Source organism: Halichoerus grypus, chromosome 7, assembly GCF_964656455.1.
Source record: "Halichoerus grypus chromosome 7, mHalGry1.hap1.1, whole genome shotgun sequence".
NCBI lineage: Eukaryota > Metazoa > Chordata > Mammalia > Carnivora > Phocidae > Halichoerus > Halichoerus grypus.
This window is the reverse complement of record NC_135718.1, coordinates 17,908,751-17,928,817: the sequence shown is the minus strand read 5'-3', so window position 1 is coordinate 17,928,817 and position 20,067 is coordinate 17,908,751. Positions and strand designations below refer to the sequence as shown.

Below are 20,067 nucleotides of genomic sequence, written 5' to 3'. Positions count from 1 at the left end.
AACAGGCAAAGTACATTAACAGATGATTCAAGAGAGCAAATGAAACAAGGGAAACTTTAATAGCTGTTAGAGGGGCCCTTGGGTGGCTCAGTCGGTTAAGCATCTGCCTTCGGCTCAGATCATGATCCCAGGGTCCTGGGATCGAGCCCCACATCGGGCTCCCTGCTCTTGCATGGGAAGCCTGCTTCTCCCTCTCCCTGCCTCTCTCTCTCTCGGTCAAATAAATAAAATCTTCAAAAAAATTGCTGTTAGAGAAACTTAAAGTACTAACTTTTTAAACCTAGCAAACCAGAAGGCATGTGAAAAAGATACTTGTACGACTTGATGTGTCGCTGGTGGGAGAAAAGTCCTTTCTCACAACTGCTCTGCTAAGAAATGTGGTGCAGGGGATCAAAAACTTGAGCTGTTCTGACCACCACAACCTCCGAGCCCACCCCAACCATGGTGTTTCATTTCAGAGACTCTCTTCTAAGAAATGTTCTGAATTTGAAATTAGCAATTTGGAAATATTTATCAGAGCATTATTTCAGGTGTCAGACTTGGAAACGACCCAAATACCCACAATGAGACAAAGTCACTGCAACAGAGCCCTTCCTCAGTTGCCCACAAAAGGCCACTGAAATCTCTACAGAGAAGAAATAATAACATGAGGATTTTTATATCAAATGGAGGATGGAAGTAGGATCCAAAATATATCTGTGGCATGAACATAATCCTGTAAACCTATACAAAGGAACTATGAAAATCAGTATCAGTGTTAATAATAGTGTTTAAGTGATGAAATCATTGACAGCTCATATTTTGATTTTTTTCTGTATTTTTTATGAGCATACATTTATGATAAGGAAGCTCAATCCAAGATTATGCAATAGAGGTAGGCTGTTTGTGTTTACTTATGGGCTTTACTTGTTCACGTCATGTGGGTAGTCCATACTCCTGGTTTTCTCCAAATGCCTATTACCACGGAGGTCACATATTCCAACACCAAACCAAATGTTTCAGTGCATTTCCTAAATGTTTCAGATGTAGTTTGTAAGACTCTCTCTGCCTTTGAGAACTGAGTACTTACTGCCTTTGACTTTTCTTGACGCATAACAGAAGCCCACATCCTTACTGGATTTCTCCTCCTTTGTGTCTCGTCTCTTCCTAATCCCCTTTTACCTTCTTGATCCAAAGGATTTGAAGCTGGCACTCATTTTCTCTTAACGTCATGTTTTTAGACAATGGGCCTTGCTTGGGATACAGAAAACCAAACCAGCCCTACAGGTGGCTGTCCTACAAGCAGGTAAGTCATGCCCATGGTTTTGGGTAGATTCTTTTGTTATTGTGGTATTCTGGATAATTTGGTCTCTTTGGGGTCTTGACTGCTTTTCCCCCCGTCTCTCTCATAGGTGTGTGATCGTGCAGAGTGCCTGGGTTCCTGTCTCTTGTATAAAGGATATAAGCCATCACCAGACCAATTTGTTGGCATCTTTGCTCAGAACAGGCCAGAGGTAACTATGCTCAAGTTAACTCCAGAAATGAGTCTAAAGACTTAAACCCCGCCCCGAAACCAGCACTCTGACACTTGCTGGTGACTTACCAAAACTATTTAAAGCTTTCCTATTCTTTAACTATTGTCCCCCTGTAAAGAGTTACAGCTCAGGGCCTCCTTAATCCCTGGTTGAATGCCTAGTACTCTAAGTTAGTACCTAGATTTCTGTCATTTCCTAGCCCATGATGATTCCCTTTAAGTCAGTCTCTTTGTTGTATGAGGAAAATAAGGAAGCTATGTGGGGCTGGCAAATAAGAGCTTGTGGACATTGTAGAAAGGGGGAGCTATCTGTATTAGAATTGGAACTTGCGTGTTGTACTTGAACTTGTCAAATAAGGTACCCATTGCCACTGAGACTGGCGTACCCATCTTGCCACAGTGATTGAGAGCAGATGTTACACATTAAGATGATTGGAATTAAGCTTTAGTTAAGTCATTAGACCAATATCCTCAGAGAAAGCTGCCGCAGAATGGTTGGATGTCCTATGCTCCCTAGTGCCAGTTGTTTAACCAAAACCCTGGGAGGGCACTGACTGCACTTTTCGGTGAATCTACATTATCCACCTTTGTGACACCCAGCCTCAACAGGAAGAGATATCCTTGACTCTCATTTAGGAACTTAATGCCAAACCTAGTGTATTCATCTGCTTGGGCTGCCATAACAAAATACCACAGACAAGGGGGCTTAAACAACACAAACTTCTTTTCTCATGGTTCTGGAGGCTGTAAGTCCAAGATCAAGGTGTCAGCAGGTTTGGTTTCTACTGAGGCCTCTCTTCTTGGCTTGCAGGTGGCTGCCTTCAAAGTGAGTCCTCACATGGTCTTTTCTCTGTCATCCCTCTTGCCTCTTCCTCTTCTTACAAGGACATCAGTCACATTGGACCCCACCCTTATGACCTTATTTAACCTTAATTACCTCTTTAAAGCCCCTATCTCCAAAAGCAGGGGTTAATTTCAACATGAATTTAAGGTGGGGAGGACACAATTCAGTACATAACACCATTAGCAGATTCTGACCCACCTTTCCAGTTCATTTTGTATTGCTCTTCATGCCTTTTGATGTATACACAGTGATGTTGTGCTATCTTATCTTTGTTCATCCACTTCCTTCTTCCCTGAATGCCTGCCCTGCTTCCATCTCCATAGCCAAATCTTACCAGTCCTTCAAAGCCCTCCCCAATTTCTATCACTTTCCCCAAAGCAGTTCCAGATGGCCTTTACCCCACTCCAAAGTGATTTCTCCTTCCTTAAAATTCCTTAAAACTGGGGCACCTGGGTGGCTTGGTCAATTAAGCATCCAACTCTTGATTTCAGCTCAGGTCATGATCTCAGGGTCTTGAGATCAAGCCCCGTGTAGGGCTCCATGCTCAGCGGGGAGTCTGCTTGGGATTCTCTCTCCCTCTGCCCCTCTGTCCCCCACCTAAAAAAATCCCTTAAAACTAGTGGTTTCTGTACCTTTTATGGATGGAACTTACCACACTCTACTTTTGTATGTTGGTCCTTTGTACTGTAGTTGTCTGTGCTAGCTTACCTCTCTTATTTAACTGTACTCTATAGCATTAGCAATGGAAGTCTCTAGGGCCCCCAGGTGATTTATTTTAACACAAAAGCATCAAATAAGCATTTGTTGCCTGAATGACTGAAGTGTAATACTCTTCCTTTTCAAAGTGTTCTCTAGTCCTTACTTGAGCTTTTCCCCATACAGTGGATCATCTCTGAGTTGGCTTGTTACACATACTCCATGGTAGTTGTCCCGCTGTATGATACCTTGGGAGCAGAAGCCATCATATTCATTGTCAACAAGGGTAAGACTTTGCTATTAAATTATAATTTGATTCTGTCTTAATGCTAAGTAATTCCTCAATATCTGCTTTTGCTAGCCAACTTGGAATGCTATGGCCAGAATTTGCTGAAGTCTTTTCTGTTCTATAGTACTGAGGCTATAATTTACAAGGAAATTACAAAAAGCCCAAGCAGGGGTTGGCTTCTACACAGAAAGTTCGATGAAACGCCCAAGGTGGCAGAGTGTGACGATAGAGTTTAGAGATAAGACTACTTACTTTGGCACACTGGATAAAAGGTCACAAAGTGAGTGACTAAGTCATTTAATTGACTAAATCACTATGAAACCACTGATTTCATTTCCTATTGTTGTAAATCCAGTCAGTACAGTTAGTCAGCATGTACCAATGTCCACGGTGAATTTGTAGAAAAGAAATACCATTGTTAGAGAAACAAGTACAAGTTCAGTGGTCAAGTGACAACCTGTTTCACATATCCAAGGTCTTACTTTCTGTCCCAGAACTAGTAGGTTAAGTGACTAGACGCATCTGGACTATAGACACAATCACAAGTTTTTTATTTTTACAAACAAGTATCCAAGAAAATGCTAACATGTCAAATCATAAAATGTTTGCCTGCTAAAATCCCATTTGTCCCTTCTTTTCCCTTCTACTCCGTACTCCCCTCCCCAAAATAAAACACACTGACAGGACCACACCTGAGTGATCCATGTTTGTTGTCCGTACTCTTTTTTTTTTTTTTTTTTTTTAAAGATTTTATTTATTTATTTGACAGAGAGAGACACAGTGAGAGAGGGGAACACAAGCAGGGGGAGTGGGAGAGGGAGAAGCAGGCTTCCCGCCGAGCAGGGAGCCCGATGCGGGGCTCGATCCCAGGACCCTGGGATCACGACCTGAGCCGAAGGCAGACGCTTAACGACTGAGCCACCCAGGCGCCCCTGTTGTCCGTACTCTTAAGCAGAAGGAGTTTCGTGACTCTAGAAACTGTAAACTATCTGGGCAGCATGCATGAAAACTATGTGCTTCTGTTTCCATTAAGCTCATTTATTATTGATGGAATGCTTCAGGTTTTATGCATTATAAATCTGATTTGCAGATGTAATCTCTTTTGGGTACCCACTAGCTTTGAAATTTTCAAAAATCTCTCCCTCGTTGCAAGGCAGTCAGGGACAGAGCAGAGCAAGACGGTGACCTCCGGCTCTGTTTCTGCTTTCAGCTGATATCGCCACAGTGATCTGCGATACACCCAAAAAGGCATCAATGCTGATAGAGAACGTGGAGAAAGGCCTCACCCCGGGCCTGAAAATGATCATCCTCATGGATCCCTTTGAGGATGACCTGAAGCAAAGAGCGGAGAAAAGTGGAATCGAGATCTTATCCCTGTTTGATGCTGAGGTATGTGCCCTAAATTCAACTAACAGCTCGAAGGCTGGTCTGCCACCAGGACAACGAGCAGGACGCCGACCAGAGAGCACGGGGTCCACAAGACTCCTGCTGTGAGGCTTTGAGAATACTTTTCCCTCAAACAATTCAGAAACCGTGTCGGAGGAGAAGCAGTCTGTGGCCCGTGGGCACCGACTTCGAAGTAGAGGATTTATCAATACTGAGTTCAGCGGTAGCGAAATAGAGGGGGTCCTGGAGTCTGGTGGCAGGGTTCACATTCCAGCGCCACATCTATGAGTTAGGTGACCTTCGGCAAGATTCTCCACATCTCCCTTCTCCCCTCTGTAAAATGAGGCCGACATCGTCCCCACCTTGTGGAGGAGTTGTAAAGAGTTTGCATGGGTTAATCTCTAGAAAGTGTTCAGAACAGTGCCTGCTATGTAGGAAGCCCTGAAAAGTCAACGATTCCTGTTATTCAAAAAGATTTAGTAATGGTCCTAGATGACTGGACCTCAAGAGTGGGAAGTTTGGACATGTGGAATCTGCCCTCTTGACGTCGCTGTTCTAGAGAAACTTTATGCTCGTCCCTGGGCCTTCCACTGTGCCTGAATTTGGCTTCTAGGCCTGATCTGGGTTAGAATTTTGGTTCTCTTCCCACAGAAAAGGGAGGTGTTTGCATGGAAAAGAGAAAGAGGGGGCTGTATTTGTCATAAGTCTTTCCATCTTAACTAATGACCTCCTTTCTTGGCTTTCTGTTCATGTAGAATCTAGGCAAAGAGAACTTCAAGAAACCTGTGGTAAGTTTTCTTCTGCCCAAATGTGAATCTTGCCCTGTTCAATTCCCAAAGCTCTTGGTAGGTTAATCCCTTGTGCTTCCCTCCCCCTCTAGCCTCCTAGACCAGAAGACCTGAGTATCATCTGCTTCACTAGTGGGACCACAGGTCAGTGTGCATGAAGCTGTCCCAGAGGCCCCTGGTCGGCCAAAAACATGGCTTGAGTCATGGGTGGGCTGGTAAATATACCCTATAATGAGCCCTATTCTTAGGGTCTTACAACCTAAAGCTTTTGAGCATGGATGCCCCAATGGAAAAACAGAAGTATAAGCAAATAAATTTCATTGAACACACTGGGAGGGGTTTCCATGCTATGGATTTCAGGAGCCATTCAGACGGCACCACAAAGTCAAACTTCTTCCCCAACTCCACTCTCTCAATCTGACAGTGCCAGAATAGTTTCGCTCCATCAAGGTGACCCAGGGAGAGTTCTACACAGATCAGTGTGTGCCTTCCCCCACCCCTGCAGTAGCTTCTCTATTAGAACTCCTAATAGCTTTTGATATGGCCCATGATGACCTATGGCCATATCCTCCTGTCCATTGTACCAGTTTATAATGTGATAGTTAGGTAATATAGTTAGGTCTGAAGTCCTAAACATAAAGACAGCACAAGGTGGGATTACTTGGATTTTTGCTTTTGACTGTTGCAACCTGAGATTGTGGCTAATGATGTTGTCAGCAGGAATGTCTCTGGGGGCATTAATCATTCATAAACAGAGTCCTATACCATTCATAAGAGGACGCGGGTGACAGGAGAAGCAGCTCTTGGCTCTCTGGAACAGAACCAACTGAATGCAGCTTCTTCTTTCATAGCCAAAGGCTACCTATTAGTTATTTAAAGGATCTTTATCTCCATGTCCTGTTTCCTACAGGTGACCCTAAAGGAGCCATGCTGACCCATCAAAATATTATTTCAAATGTTTCTTCTTTCATCGAGTATATAGAGGTCAGTGGTCAACTGAAAAAGAGGTCCTCATTAAAATGTAAATCTGTCGTAAGATTTTAATCGTGATGTTAGAGGAGGCAGAGACATACAGAAAACAAAAACAAAAATCATGTTAAAGGCCTGAATGTGGACAAATAGTGGTGCTTCTTTGTCCAGAGGACTGTGCATTTTCAAGCCTTGGTCTTTTAGAGTTGCTGCACATCTCTACACTCAGTGAAGTTAAGGGGCACCTCTCAGAGTTATATAGTGTACCACATGTACAACTGTGTGTGGCAGTCCCGGGAAGGAGTGGTTCTTTAAAATAAAAAAAAATTATTGAGATATAATTGACATAACATTGTATTAATTTCAGATGTACAACATAATGATTCCATATATGTGTATGTTGCAAAATGGTCCCCACAATAAATCTAACATCCATCACCACACAGTTACAGTTTTTTATCTTGTGATGAGAACCTTTAAGATCTACTTACTTAATACTTTCAGATATGCAATACAGTATTATAAACTATTAGCTATAGTTAATAGGAGCTGCTTTTAAATCTCCTTTGGAAGAGAAAGTTGGCATTAACCCAATGTTGCCTCTCCTTGTTCTGATCTGTAGCATACTTTCAAGCCCACCTCTGAGGATGTGACCATATCCTACCTCCCCTTGGCTCATATGTTTGAGAGGATTGTAGAGGTGAGTGACCAGCAAGTCCTGACTTGCTAGTTCCATGTTTATTCCAAAGGCAGCTACACAACATTTCCAGTCCTTTCTCCCATGGGAAAGCAGTGGGCAGGGAGCTGGTGCAGCTGAGTCCTGACCCCGGCATAACTGCTAACTTGCTGCAAAGCCTTCCTAGCAGGAAGTAGGGCTCTGGGTCTGTCCAGCAGGACTGATGCTTGCCCCTGCCTTCACACAGGGTGCCTGTGAGTCCTGAAGTCCTAGCCAGGAGCTTACTATCTGCTCTTGATTCTGAGCTGGGATAGGAAACATTGTTTCTTCTTTTAAATTTTATTTTGGTTAGAATTTTTTTTTAGCAGTTCTCAGGTTAGAAAAAAGGGAGTGTCTCTCCCCCCCGCCCCCACCCAGCCCCTGGAAGGGCAGAGAAGGAGCATTTGATCCAGGCAAGATGTTCAAGATGTTCAGTGTGTGTGAGGTAGAGCCATTCAGGATTGTGCGTGTGCCAGAGAGCTGCCTTTCTGTGAGTGGCCTGTGGGCTTTTCAGGCAGTTCTGGGGCTGATTTGAGAACTGAAAGCAGTGCTGGCTTCCCAAAAACACATGTGGTAGGATGGATGGAAATTCCTCTCTTTGCTTCTCACTTAAACACCTTAAGCAGCTTAGCTGTTGATGCATCAAGCTCCAAAAGGAACAGTTCAGCTCCTTGGGCTGAAGTGTTGACATCTGATTAATAAAATATCAATTTTAATAAGCATATTTTCCCCACATTTTCATGTCTCTGAAACTGCGATGGTCGTGCAACAGTAGGATGTTCTAGTCTAACTGGCAGTGTTGTCCTGAGTGCTAGTGAATGGTCTCTGACGAAGGACAGCGTCTCGGACTGTCACTCAGAGCTATGGGTGGAACAGGGTGGGCCCTCAGTCTCACCGTCTGTCTTGCCTGTCCCACCACCTCAGCTGCAATGGGTTCCCAACCTGTCCTGGGGGTCAGCTCTCAGAATTCTGGGTATCTGAAATGTGTGGGGAGGGCGGTGTACAGAGGAAAGTGCCCATGGATGTCAACCTAGTTCCTCGATTCTGTCCAAGACAGGCCCTACCTGCAGGGGGCCTTTGGCTCTGAGCCCTGCCCTTTGGTTTTGCTTTTAGGCTATTATGTATTCATATGGTGGCAAAGTTGGTTTCTTCCAAGGAGATATTCGGTTGCTGCCTGAAGACATGAAAACTCTGAAGCCCACAGTGTTTCCTGTCGTGCCTCGACTACTCAACAGAATCTACGATAAGGTACTAACCTGGCTTCTGCTGGGCTGGCCCTGAGATGAAGGCTTAGGCCTGACTGAGGCTCTTACGGACTCCGTGTTGCTGAGATATTTTTTCCACTTCCACCCCCTACTCCCTACAACACCCACTTATGGCCACATTCACAAATGCAACTGTGAAAAACCATAATAAATGAAACTCCCATTCATCTGGATAAGATCACGTGGACCAGATCTGAAGAAAGAGCTCAATTTGGAGACTTGGGGAGCCCCTCAAAATTAAGCCAACTTACTGAGGAGCTGGCACTGATTTCATAACACCTACTGGCTATTGAGCTTCTTGCTGAGGTACCAGGTCCCACGGTCAACATTTCATATGCATTCTGTCATTTAATCCTCACAAAAACACAGGAAATCACATTTACACTTATTATTTCCAACTTACAGCTGAAGAGACTGAGCCTCAGAGGTTAAAAAAAAAAAAAAAAAGCTTGACCAGAGTCACATCCAATAAGGGGGGTTGGGCCAGAATCATATTGTCACAAAGTAGTTAGTTGTCATTGATCACTGCTCTATTTTTCATTAGAGTGTACAACATGGTGATTTTTCTAATTCAATTCAGTTATTTCTTTTGCATTCATTAGCTGAGATTCTTCCAGAAAGACATGACAAATATTCTTTCCCCTTATTTATCAATCTTTAGAATAATGAATTGGTGCCTCAGTGATCTTCAGAAATGACCAAGATTTTTCCTTTGTACTATTATGAACTTGTGATTTGCGTAGTTGTATGCTTAATCCATTTCAGTCATTCTTCGTAATGTCCAAATTGTCCCACCGTAAGTTGGGAGCCCCATCAAGCTGTTCATGTGTCCTTTTGATGTAACCCCAGTAGTTTCTGATTGCTTCCCTGCTTTGGGACATAACATGTCCCCAGCTTATCTTTAATGTTTCTCACCCAAGTCTTGGATTGTCTAATCTTCCCAAAGAGTCCTTGGAACTGGGCTATGAACCCAGGCAAAATAGTAATGGAATCCAGTCTCTTAACCAGGTGTTTGATCACTTCATAATTCCATAGGCATGGGAGCCCTGGGGAAATAACACCACATGGCCATTCTAGCTCTCCCCTTTAACATGTGAATCTTAGACACTATCCTGGGGCTTCAGTGATGGGGCAGGCAGCATTCTAGAACACAGATGACCCCGGGACACTGAAAGTGCTGTTTTTAACATAACTGTTAACAATCCTAACAGTTCTCAGCATGCTATGGAATTATTTGGTGGTTATTATGGTTTTTGTTCATGTTGTTAGACATTTTTACTTTAAAAAAAAGATTTATTTGATAGAAAGAGAGCACATGAGCAGAAGGAGCAGAGGGAGAGGGAGAGAGAATCTTAAGCAGACTCCATGCCAAGTGCAGAGCCCAATGCAGGGCTTGATCTCATGACCCTGAGATCACGACCTGAGACAAAACCAAGAGTCGGATGCTTAACTGACTGAGCCACTCAGGCGCCCCAGACATTTGTACTTTCTTTTTCTTTATAAAGCTCACTATATTTCTTTAAGATTTTATTTCTTTGAGAGAGAAAGCACAAACAGGGGGGAGGAGCAGAGGCTGAGGGAGAAGCAGACCCCCCACTGAGCAGGGAGCCTGATGCAAGACTCGATCCCAGGACCCCGAGATCATGACCTGAGCTGAAGGCAAACACTTAACTGACTGAACCACCCAGGGGCCCCACATGTTTTTACTTTCAATAGTTTTTTTGTGATATGGTGATACTTAACACAGAGTTTACTTTTGTCACTTATTTTAAAAATGGAGGACTTTATTAGTGTGAGTCTCCAAATTCCAGCTTTTGTCAGTGACTTATTAGGAGGAGATTGTCTTGTGAATAATGAAGATAAATCTCTTAAGGTTGAAAGAGGTATCAGGAATGACAGGATTCTACTTGAGAGTAGATCTTAGAGCTGGTGAGACACTGGTAAAATTATGGTATAAGCATGAGCAGATGCCTAGAGCCTAGAGCACAGTTGGCATTAGGAGGTGAGGTTGAACAGCTCTATTTGGCTACAGGCTCAGAAATGGAAATATAAATATGGAAGATGGCTGGAGAGTTCTCTTCCAATTTTGAACTGGAAAAGAACCTTGATTTCCTTCAATCCGACTTCCAGTAGGATGGAGTCCTGAAGGCCAGAATATGGGGTTCAGGATTTAATTTTGTAAATAAGGGGGATTTCAAGTTGTACTTGAAGCTCTCCTTTGGCAGGTGTGTTTAATGGATTAGAGTCAGTGAGGCAAGAATAAGGGAGTCTAGAGAAATAATGTGAGCTTATAAAATGGTGTCAGAATTAAGCCCAAAGGAAAGAAATAAGTAGGAAAGTCTATTGGGTTTTGTACGGTGTGGCTAGAGGAACTTTAATTATAGAGAAAAGTGATATTTCTCCAAATTTAATGTATATAAGCATCAGCGGTATGGGGGTGGGGAGAGGTGGTGCTTGTTTAAAAAAAAAAAAATCAGATTCCTAGGTCTTTCTTTGATCTTTTAAAAGCCCAAAAGGTATTGCCCATTGAGCTGTTTTTTATCTAGTATTCCCAAGTGATTTTGGTAGGCAGATGTTGAGAACATTTTGAGGACATGCTTTCTTAGTTGTCAAAGTTGTTTGCCAAGGACAAGAAATCTGGAGCTAGAACTCTGTACATTTATACTCAGTGTACTTATGTATTAGTGGGCCATAATTCTCCAGAATCATCATTATTTAGCAACCCAGTTCATGAATGAAAGTCACTTCCTTATGAAGCAAGAAGGCACTATATCTTGCTCACTGATGAATGGCTTTGGTATCTCCAGTTGGTTTTGAACTAAGAGGAGCTATCATCTTGCAGGTACAAAATGAAGCCAAGACACCCTTCAGGAAGTTCTTGTTGAACTTGGCTATTTCCTGTAAATTCAATGAAGTGAAAAAGGGGATCATCAGGCGTGACAGTATATGGGACAAGCTCATCTTTGGAAAGATCCAGGTAGGTTGGCTGGGTCCTGGACAGAGCCAGGCAAATATCTGGGCTTCCGGCTAGCTTATCATACTTTGCTTTTTCTCTGATGGCTGAGTGTCTCTTTGATGGTGTTTACTCTCTTGGACAACTTTGTCATTAAAGGAAATTGGTCAAAAAGCAAAAAAAAAAAAAAAAAAAAAAGGATTTTACGTAGGTTCTAACGCATACTCTTATTCTCTTAGTTGATCTGTTGAGATTATATGTAATGCAAAGGGCCTGAGAATATAAATCCAAGGAAATATTTAAAAACTGCAGGTCGAGTCCCAGCTATAGATGATAGTGATAAGAGCAGCTAACATTTTAAGTGCTTTTCCTCAAGGCCAGGCCCTATTAACTAGTTTATTTCTTATACTGGATAGGCTGCTCTACCCATTTAGCAGTGGAGGAAACTGAAGGCAAGGGAATAGGTTTCAGCGGCTTTTTTTTTTTTTTTTCCTACTGAACAGGCCAGCCTGGGTGGGAAGGTTCACTTCATGGTCACTGGAGCTGCCCCCATCGCCTCTCCAGTCTTGACATTCCTCCGGGCGGCACTGGGATGTCCGGTAAGCCAAGCACCTTCTTTGAAGATAGCTTATTTCACTTTTGCACAAATAAAGCTCAGTCTTTAAAAAATGAAAACACAACTGAAGAACACCATGGAGAAAGTCACCAAAAATCTCAAAATCAGGAGAAAATAATCCTTCTCTTTATGTATCTGTGTACAGAATCCTTTATATAAACTGCCATCAGTTCTAAAATACTTATTAAACTGTGTCCCATCAACATTGGTCCTGGTCAAATAAAGATCTACATCATTTTAGTGGTTTTGAAATGGTTTATTGGATGTACCTAAGTAACTCTTCTCCTACTGGGCACTTAAGTCACTATTTTTTCACTATTATAATCAGTGAAGTGATAAGGATACTTGTGTATCCTTTAGTATTTATGCAATTATCAATTTAGGGTATTAAATCCCTGCAAGTAGGGACTACTGGGCCAAAATATATGGGTTTGCTTTGTATGTTGATGTAGATTATCACACTTCCCTTCAGAAAGATCTTGTCTTTTTTATACATTCCTGCAGATAATGCATGAGATCTTATTTCCTACATTCTTGCCAGTGTCAGGCTTTTTAAGTCATTTAAATCTTAGTCAACCAGATGCATAAAAAACTTCATTGCAGTTTTGGTTCTTTTATTAACACCGAACATCTTTTCTATCACTTATTGGCACTTGTATTTCTTCCATGAATTACTCTATTACTTTCTTGTAGAAAAACGGCCGAACGATAATTGGGTTCCTTTTCACATTGCTTCTAAGAGTTCATATAGTAATAATATTAGTCTTTGTTTTGTTAGAAATATTTTTCCTAGTCTCATCTTTTTGCATTGTGGATTGCTATATAATAATGTCAAATGTTTACGTCATCAAACTGATTAAACTTCTTTATTTGTGGTTTTTGAATTGCTTAGACAGGACTCCCTGACTCCAGTATTCCATAAGACTGCTGTCCTTCATACTTTCTGATACTCTTATGGTTTTAATTTTCTAATTAAAGTCTCTATTCCATGTGGAATTGAGTACAAGTGCTTGGGTGTGGAAATTCTCTTTTTCCCCCCCAGACAGCTAACTAGTTCATCCATTTGACCAACATGCACAGCACAAGTGAACTAGATCTTTGTCCTCACCACAGCCCCTTGGGTATAACCACCAACAAAAAATATTCTGAATTGATGCCAAGGCCCGAGCTCCTCTGCTCTTTCAAATTCGCACCCTCTTGGCCATTCTTAATACTTTCATTTCCCTCAGCCCCTAAAAGCCATGGATCAGTAGGTCCTGTTGCCACAACCTTCCCAGAAATGCCGCCTTCTCAATCTCTACAGTCTGCCTATCACAGCCCCTCCCCCACTGCAGCAGCTCCGGCCCTGGTTTGCCCTGACAGCCTCTCTCGGGTCAAGGTTATCCTCTATACCAGGGGTTGGCAAACTGCAGCACAGGCCAAATCTGGCCCGTTGCCTCTTTTTAGAAGTGAAATTTTAGTGGAAGGTAGCCATGCCCGTTCATTTACATGATGTCTACAGCTGATTTTGTGCTCCATCGGCAAAGCAGTTCAGACAGAGCCCAGAGGCTCACAGCACTGAAAATATTTACGATCTGGTCCTGTAAAGAAAAAGCTTGCCAACCGCTGTTCTATATCACAGCTGGAGCCATTTCTCTTAAAAAGCAACAACAACAACAACAACAAAACACCAAAAAAAACAAAACAAAACAAAACACTGCTCCCGTTCTTCAGTTCCCTCAGAAGTGCTCCACAGCCCCTGGGCGTCACTTCACTTCATAACTCGCATTTTCCTATCAACTTGAAATGCTACCTTTCCTGAAATACAGTAGCAGTTTCTATACTTTGGCCTATTTCTGGAGCCTTTTGGTTTTTGAGTGCATCCAAGTTGTAAAGATTTTGCAGCTCAGGCATGGGTCGGAGGTATTAGGACACCAAGTATCTTCCAACCTTGAGAGACCTTGCTTTCCTCATATCTTGCTGTAGGGCGCTGCTGCCTCATGCCTCGTCTTGAGTCAGTCTCAGACCCTTCTTTGGTTTCCCCAGGTGTTCGAAGCTTATGGTCAGACAGAATGCACTGCTGGCTGTACATTTACATCACCTGGGGACTGGACATCAGGTAGGTTCTCCAGCTATTGGGCGGGAGATGCAGTGGTTGGGAGAAGGGTTCTCCCAGAACGAGGGCTTCAGTGAGATAACCTCAATGCTCTGGACAGATGTGGCAAATGCCAAACTCAAGTTTCAGTCCAGACGTTTCTATCTTATTTATCCAGCATTGGCACCAGGTAACTTTTTAGTCTTTTTCTTTTAGAGTCAATCCATCAATCTCTCAGAAATGTGCCTGGAATGATCAGTTTCATGGTTTCCCAGCTGAATTAATGTGGTGTATTCTAGGGCACGTTGGAGTCCCCCTGCCTTGCAATCATGTGAAGCTGCAAGACGTACCTGACATGAACTACTTTTCAGTGAACAATGAAGGAGAGGTGGGTAGGCTGTGCTCTGTAGTCACACCCAATCACAGTAGAGAGGTTTAGGTCAGAAGGAGCACCCAACCATGAGCAGACTTGGGTCTGACTCAAATCTTTAACAAGGAACTGAACATCTGTGAGCCTCACTTTCCTAGCCTCTACACCAGGGACTAACATCTGGTGGTGCCCCCACCGTAGTGGGAACCACCGAATGGTTTAAGGTGGGAGGAGGAGTTTTGTCAGGTGCCTCTGCTGGGAGCTGCAGCCTTTGCAGGGTGACCAGCCCGTGCTGTCTTCTGTGCAGATCTGCATCAAGGGCAACAATGTGTTCAAAGGGTACCTGAAGGATCCAGAGAAAACCAAGGAGGCTCTGGATGAGGACGGCTGGCTTCACACAGGAGACATTGGCCGTTGGCTCCCGGTGGGTACTTCTTCAAAATTTCTGGGAGCCTCTTTTGGACTGAAGAGAACTATCTGATTATAATATGCAAGATGGGCAGAGATGTGAGCAGATTAAGTCAGCTGAGGCAGCTGGGTTAGGGATGTATCCTAGCTGGCTTGTGGCATCCTCGTACTATGAAGAGGAGATCAGTACAGCTGAAGAACCTAGGTGGGACATCTGTGTTCTAGTCCTAGCTCTTCCATGGACCAAAAATTTAATTCCGAGTAAGTCCCCACACTAGAGTTACAGAGGGCCATGCCTTATTAGTCACTTCCAGATAATGTCCATTAGGCTGAACTGAAGGGTAATTTCTGGAGTCCGCCTTCTTCATGGTTCCATGGTTGGTTCAGTCTGTTTTCCTACTTAGGGTGTGATCATGTGGATTGTATTTGCCACTTGTCCCAATTCTACAGTTCAAATCCCTAAGAACCTAAGCTCCTCAGACCAATTAGCTCAGAGAAATGAAGCTGCAAATGACCTCTGGTGGCTGGTCAGAGCCTTCCCCAGCCCTGCTTCAGTCCTACCAACCACAATTATTGACTTGCTTGATTAGCATTAGGACAGTGATGCTATCTCAGCCTGCTCCAGGATCTAATAGGAGCGACACATAAAAGGGAGTCAAGGAGAGGGAGATCCAACTAATCCAGAAGTCTTAGTATATAACTCCTTCCCTATTCCCGAGAGTTCTGGAAATGGAATAATTGGAAATTAAGTTATCGGAAATTCAGAGCTGCAACGTTTCTTCATTGGATGAGGCAACCATTTATACAACTTCAGCAGGTTCTGGGGATGCTTTCTGAGGCTCTCCACAGAGCACAAAACAGTATTGACAGGTTCTTGCTGGAAGCCGCTCCCCTCCCCTTTCCCCAAAGCTAACAAAGAGAAATGGAAGTTTGCTCAAAAGTCTCTAGAGAGATCAAGTTTACAGAAGGAAAATACCTGTGACTTTGCCACTCTATCCACTGACATCACCCATAGGGCTCGAAAACACTGATGCTGTTATCTCTTTCATATAGAATGGAACTCTGAAGATCATTGACCGTAAAAAGAACATTTTCAAGCTGGCCCAAGGAGAATACATTGCTCCAGAGAAGATAGAGAATATCTACATCAGGAGTAGACCAGTGTTGCAAATTTTTGTGCACGGGGATAGCTTACGGGTAATACACCGTTTTAACAATAGCTATTTTCGGGTACAGGCCATGCTGGCTCCGACAGCTACAGGAAATCTGGATAGATGAGTTTAGGATGAGAAGATTTGAGCTTATAAAACCAAAGAAGTGAAGTCACACTCCAACCCTCAAGGCAATACATATGTAAAAAAAATTGTTTAACTATGATGGAGTCTATGAACAAGTCAATAGAATTGTTGTAACAGTTATTCTAAAGGGTAGCCATTCAGTAACAAAGGGCCCCATGTCACAGTTTCCCACTACAGTGGGAGTTCCTCTGGTACAAGGAACTATTTTATACATACTGTGCTTAAGCTTAACTTTTGGGGAGTGGGTGGGGTTTGGCAAAAGACAGGCCAGAGATGCTTTAGGCTTCATGCTGAATACCATTTCTTTTTGAATCATCAAATTTGAATAGAACATTTTTGTAAAAAGATATTGAGTAGGAAAATGGGATCAGCATTCCATGAAGGTTTGAAATACATGGTGAGACAAGAGTGTATAGTATAGTATATTGAACTGTCTTGGGGAAGTACCTATTACCAACATAGAATCCTGCTGTCTTCATCCAGTGTGGGACACCACTATCCTAGCTCTCACATGCCTTTATTTCCTTTCTATATAGTCGTCCTTAGTGGGAGTGGTGGTTCCTGACCCAGAAGTGCTGCCCTCATTTGTAGCCAAACTTGGAGTTAAAGGCTCCCTTGAAGAACTGTGCCAAAACCAAGTAAGTCTCCTTTAAGCAAGCTCTATGCACACCCCTGGGGCCCCTGGTGGGAGAGCAGAGGAGGCCCCACCAAATCAGGCACCAATGATGCCTTCCTCTTTGGAAGAACAGACTCTTCCTGCACTTGGGATAGGTGGCTGTAGCTGAAATAGATTAATGGGTTTTATTAGATTGGAGGATAGGATGGGATGGGAAGTTAAACAAAAACCCTCTATTCTTTTTATAGTATGTTCATTATGGGGGAAAAAAATTGGAGAATAAGAGAATCAAAAAATGCCATCCAGAGAAAATCCCTGTTAACATTTAGATTTGCCTTTCCTTCTCATTAGCTCTTTGAGCAATATTAAGCATAAAATGTGCTTGTGCATACATACACCTATATCCTGCTTTTATCCTGATGAGCTTTTGTAGGCATTTTGACTTGGTTCACGTTTAGCCTTTCGTTTGTCTCTTTTTCAAACCAGCCATGCTTTAAGCTGTGTTTCATATTCTTAGGTTGTAAAGGAAGCCATTTTAGAAGACTTGAAGAAAACTGGGAGAGATGGTGGCCTTAAATCCTTTGAACAGGTATGTACTACTGATGTAATCCTGGTCTCTCAAGCCATACTAGAAAGTCTTAATGTTTGGATTTGTAATAGGGTTTCAGTGTAACTTCCAAGGAATTTATTTGAGGTTTTGTACCATTAACCCACTAAGTACAAATGGCAGTGACCTTTTGTAGTTACTTGTACAATCCTTTTTTGCCATTTATTATCCATTTTCCCTTCTCGCTTCTTTCCCAAATTATCAGTTTGTGGGAATGGGCATGTATTACTGTTCTCTTGACCCTCCCACTTCATCAACCCAACTTTTCTCAAGTTCTTTACAGTATGCAGGGGGCTCTGCAGAAAAGTCTGAATCACTAATAAATGTGTGTGTGTGTGTGCGCGCATCTTCTCTTCTAGGTCAAAAGCATCCTTCTTCATCCAGAGCCATTTTCCACTGAAAATGGGCTCTTAACACCAACACTGAAAGCAAAGCGGGGAGAGCTTTTCAAGTACTTTCGAACCCAAATCAACAGCCTGTATGAGAACATCCAGGAATAGGTTAAGGTACTTAGAAGCTGGAGGGGACTCAGAGGTAGCCTGCCTTGTAGGAATATGGATTAAAAACTAATCTTACGTTCATCTTCTGTCCTTCCTCTTGTCTGTTATTTTAGCTACTAAATTAATAAAAACCATAGCTTACAGCTTTTTTAAAAATATTGGGAGAATTATAATGTAAAAGCTTAGCCCTGAACTAAATAAATTTTGTCCTTCCCATCTTAAATGTTGCTGATATTCAGGTTTTTGGTCTACTTTTATCAACATGCCTTTCTTCAAGGTCCACTTGTTATTCTTTGTCCCTTCCTCACAACCTCTAAGCTTTCTAAGTGACCACCACCAGCTCAAGAGCCAAAGTGACTTCTTCCTTGTTGTTTTACAGTAAACCTACCTTGTTGACAGTCCCAGCACTTAGGCCGTCCAAAAATGTTCAAATTAAGGGACCTTTAAGTTTTAAAAAGCTGTTTATAATTCATGTTTTCTAACTATTCCTCAAAACCACTGATCAGATAGGTTAATCTTTTAACCTATCACTAGTATCAATCATACCTTTAAGACTACTTTCTTCTATGTACTTCTGTGTACACTAACGTCTGTCCACGGAAGGGAAGTTTGATCATACTGAACGTTTCCTAAACTCCCTAGTTTCTCTGACTTGGGAGAATTAAAAAAAATGGGACCTATAACATGTCCAAAAAGAATGTTCACAAAGTGTTATCTACAGTAGTATCTGATGACTAAATCTTTTCCTTACAGTTTGCTGCTGAACTGGAAGCTATGGGGGAAGGAGTTTAAACTCATGTCAAGTGCACTTTTCCAGTAAATGAAGCTAGCACTGAGGAAAAACCTCCTGAACTGGGAACAAAGACCTACGGGCAAGCATGGAGCCTACACCACAGGCTTATCTTCTGGGAAGGAACTGACTGATCTTTTCTCTACTGGACTCCAGTTCCTGCTATACCTTACCCCCAGACAACACATGTTGCTTCCACTTGTAAAGCCTTTAAAATAAACTATCACAAACACGTACACTGTGGTGTGTGTTTCCTCACGGACCATGATGAGAATCAGAATCAAGGACCACTTAATCAAGTAAGCTAGTGGCTCTCAAACTGGGCTGTACATTAGAATTACCTGAGGGGTTTAAAGAGATCCTAATAATGGCTGGGTGCCACCCTAAGGATTCTGACTGAAATGGTCTGGGCATCGGGATTTTTAAAAGATCCCTAGGTGATTCTAGTAGGCAACCAAGATTGGTGGCTACTAAAGGCAATGTTGAGAGGACCAGGCCCTCTTCTCCCACAGCTGCGAATAACAAAACAAATACCAGCTGAGCCCAAACTCCAACCAAGCACACGATTCATTGTTTCTTCCTTTACCATCTTTGTTGTGCTCTAAGTAGTCTTGAACAGTGTTCCTTTCTGTCCTCTAACTGGAGGTAAGGAGAATGTTCCTGGATGGTCTTTCTAGACCCCGAGCCCAGAAAAGCTGAAGAAATGTCTATTCTTGAGTATCTGAAACAAAGGGAAGACAAGAATTAACCTACAGGGTCCCTCCGTGGTCTAGCTCCGATTACCACCTTGACCTCCTCTCCTACTCTCTCCCTCCCTCACTCCAGCTGAGCCACACTGGCTGCCTTCCTATTCCTGACATGCCAGGCACATTCCAGCCTGTTTTTCTAGCTCCTCCCTCTGCCTAAGACGCAGCTATTCCCAAAGGCATATGACTTGTCCCTTCAACTGTCAAAGGTCACTTCCATCAGACCATCTTACCTGCTTTCTTCACAATCCACGACTCCATCTGATGCCTATTTTGCTTGTCTGTCTACCTCCCCACCTATCACTAGAATGGGACAGAGTCATGTTTCATTCACTGCTAAATCTCCAAGTGTCCTTCTCTTAATGTTAACTGTTAAAACCCCTAAAGGCTCAAGTTCCCTGCCTTGGAGAGAATTAGTATGGGAGTAGGTGACTTCTATAATTCTACTGGTGCTTAGACAAGCTCAACATTAAGCATCCAATCCACCAGCTTAGATCCTACCATTCGCATAAGCTTCAGGTTTTGAGAGATTCAAGTGTACATGGGCAGTTGGAGCTCACTAGGTTGAAAGTTTCCCAGAATGCTGGGATCTCATGCCATTAATTCATTTACTGAAAAACTTAA

At 42.7% G+C, this 20,067-nt stretch overlaps 2 protein-coding genes across 7 annotated transcripts in view; one reads left to right on the top strand and one right to left on the bottom strand.

The window, feature by feature from the left end:
• ACSL5 (acyl-CoA synthetase long chain family member 5) overlaps positions 1-18,933 on the top strand; it is a 47,225-nt gene extending 28,292 nt beyond the window's left edge. For all 5 annotated transcript variants that reach the window (XM_078077101.1, XM_078077102.1, XM_036076700.2 and 2 more), the window contains exons 4-22: positions 1,221-1,285; positions 1,392-1,493; positions 3,240-3,339; positions 4,553-4,731; positions 5,484-5,516; positions 5,609-5,660; positions 6,427-6,500; positions 7,108-7,185; positions 8,314-8,448; positions 11,308-11,442; positions 11,922-12,017; positions 14,060-14,132; positions 14,408-14,496; positions 14,786-14,902; positions 15,940-16,083; positions 16,721-16,822; positions 17,318-17,389; positions 17,767-17,913; positions 18,661-18,933. In XM_078077101.1, coding sequence (XP_077933227.1) covers positions 1,221-1,285; positions 1,392-1,493; positions 3,240-3,339; positions 4,553-4,731; positions 5,484-5,516; positions 5,609-5,660; positions 6,427-6,500; positions 7,108-7,185; positions 8,314-8,448; positions 11,308-11,442; positions 11,922-12,017; positions 14,060-14,132; positions 14,408-14,496; positions 14,786-14,902; positions 15,940-16,083; positions 16,721-16,822; positions 17,318-17,389; positions 17,767-17,907 — 1,787 coding nt within the window. In that variant the 3' untranslated portion in view covers positions 17,908-17,913; positions 18,661-18,933. The remainder of the gene's footprint in view (positions 1-1,220; positions 1,286-1,391; positions 1,494-3,239; positions 3,340-4,552; positions 4,732-5,483; positions 5,517-5,608; positions 5,661-6,426; positions 6,501-7,107; positions 7,186-8,313; positions 8,449-11,307; positions 11,443-11,921; positions 12,018-14,059; positions 14,133-14,407; positions 14,497-14,785; positions 14,903-15,939; positions 16,084-16,720; positions 16,823-17,317; positions 17,390-17,766; positions 17,914-18,660) is intronic.
• ZDHHC6 (zDHHC palmitoyltransferase 6) overlaps positions 6,531-20,067 on the bottom strand; it is a 29,846-nt gene continuing 16,309 nt past the window's right edge. Inside the window, exons 12-13 of one of the 2 annotated variants that reach the window (XR_004912327.2) lie at positions 19,284-19,418; positions 6,531-6,794 (exon numbers count right to left, since the gene is read on the bottom strand). The gene's annotated coding sequence lies outside the window, so the exon portion shown is untranslated. Of the gene's footprint in view, positions 19,419-20,067 lie in introns of both variants that reach the window. The other variant, XM_036076702.2, reaches the window with a different exon arrangement.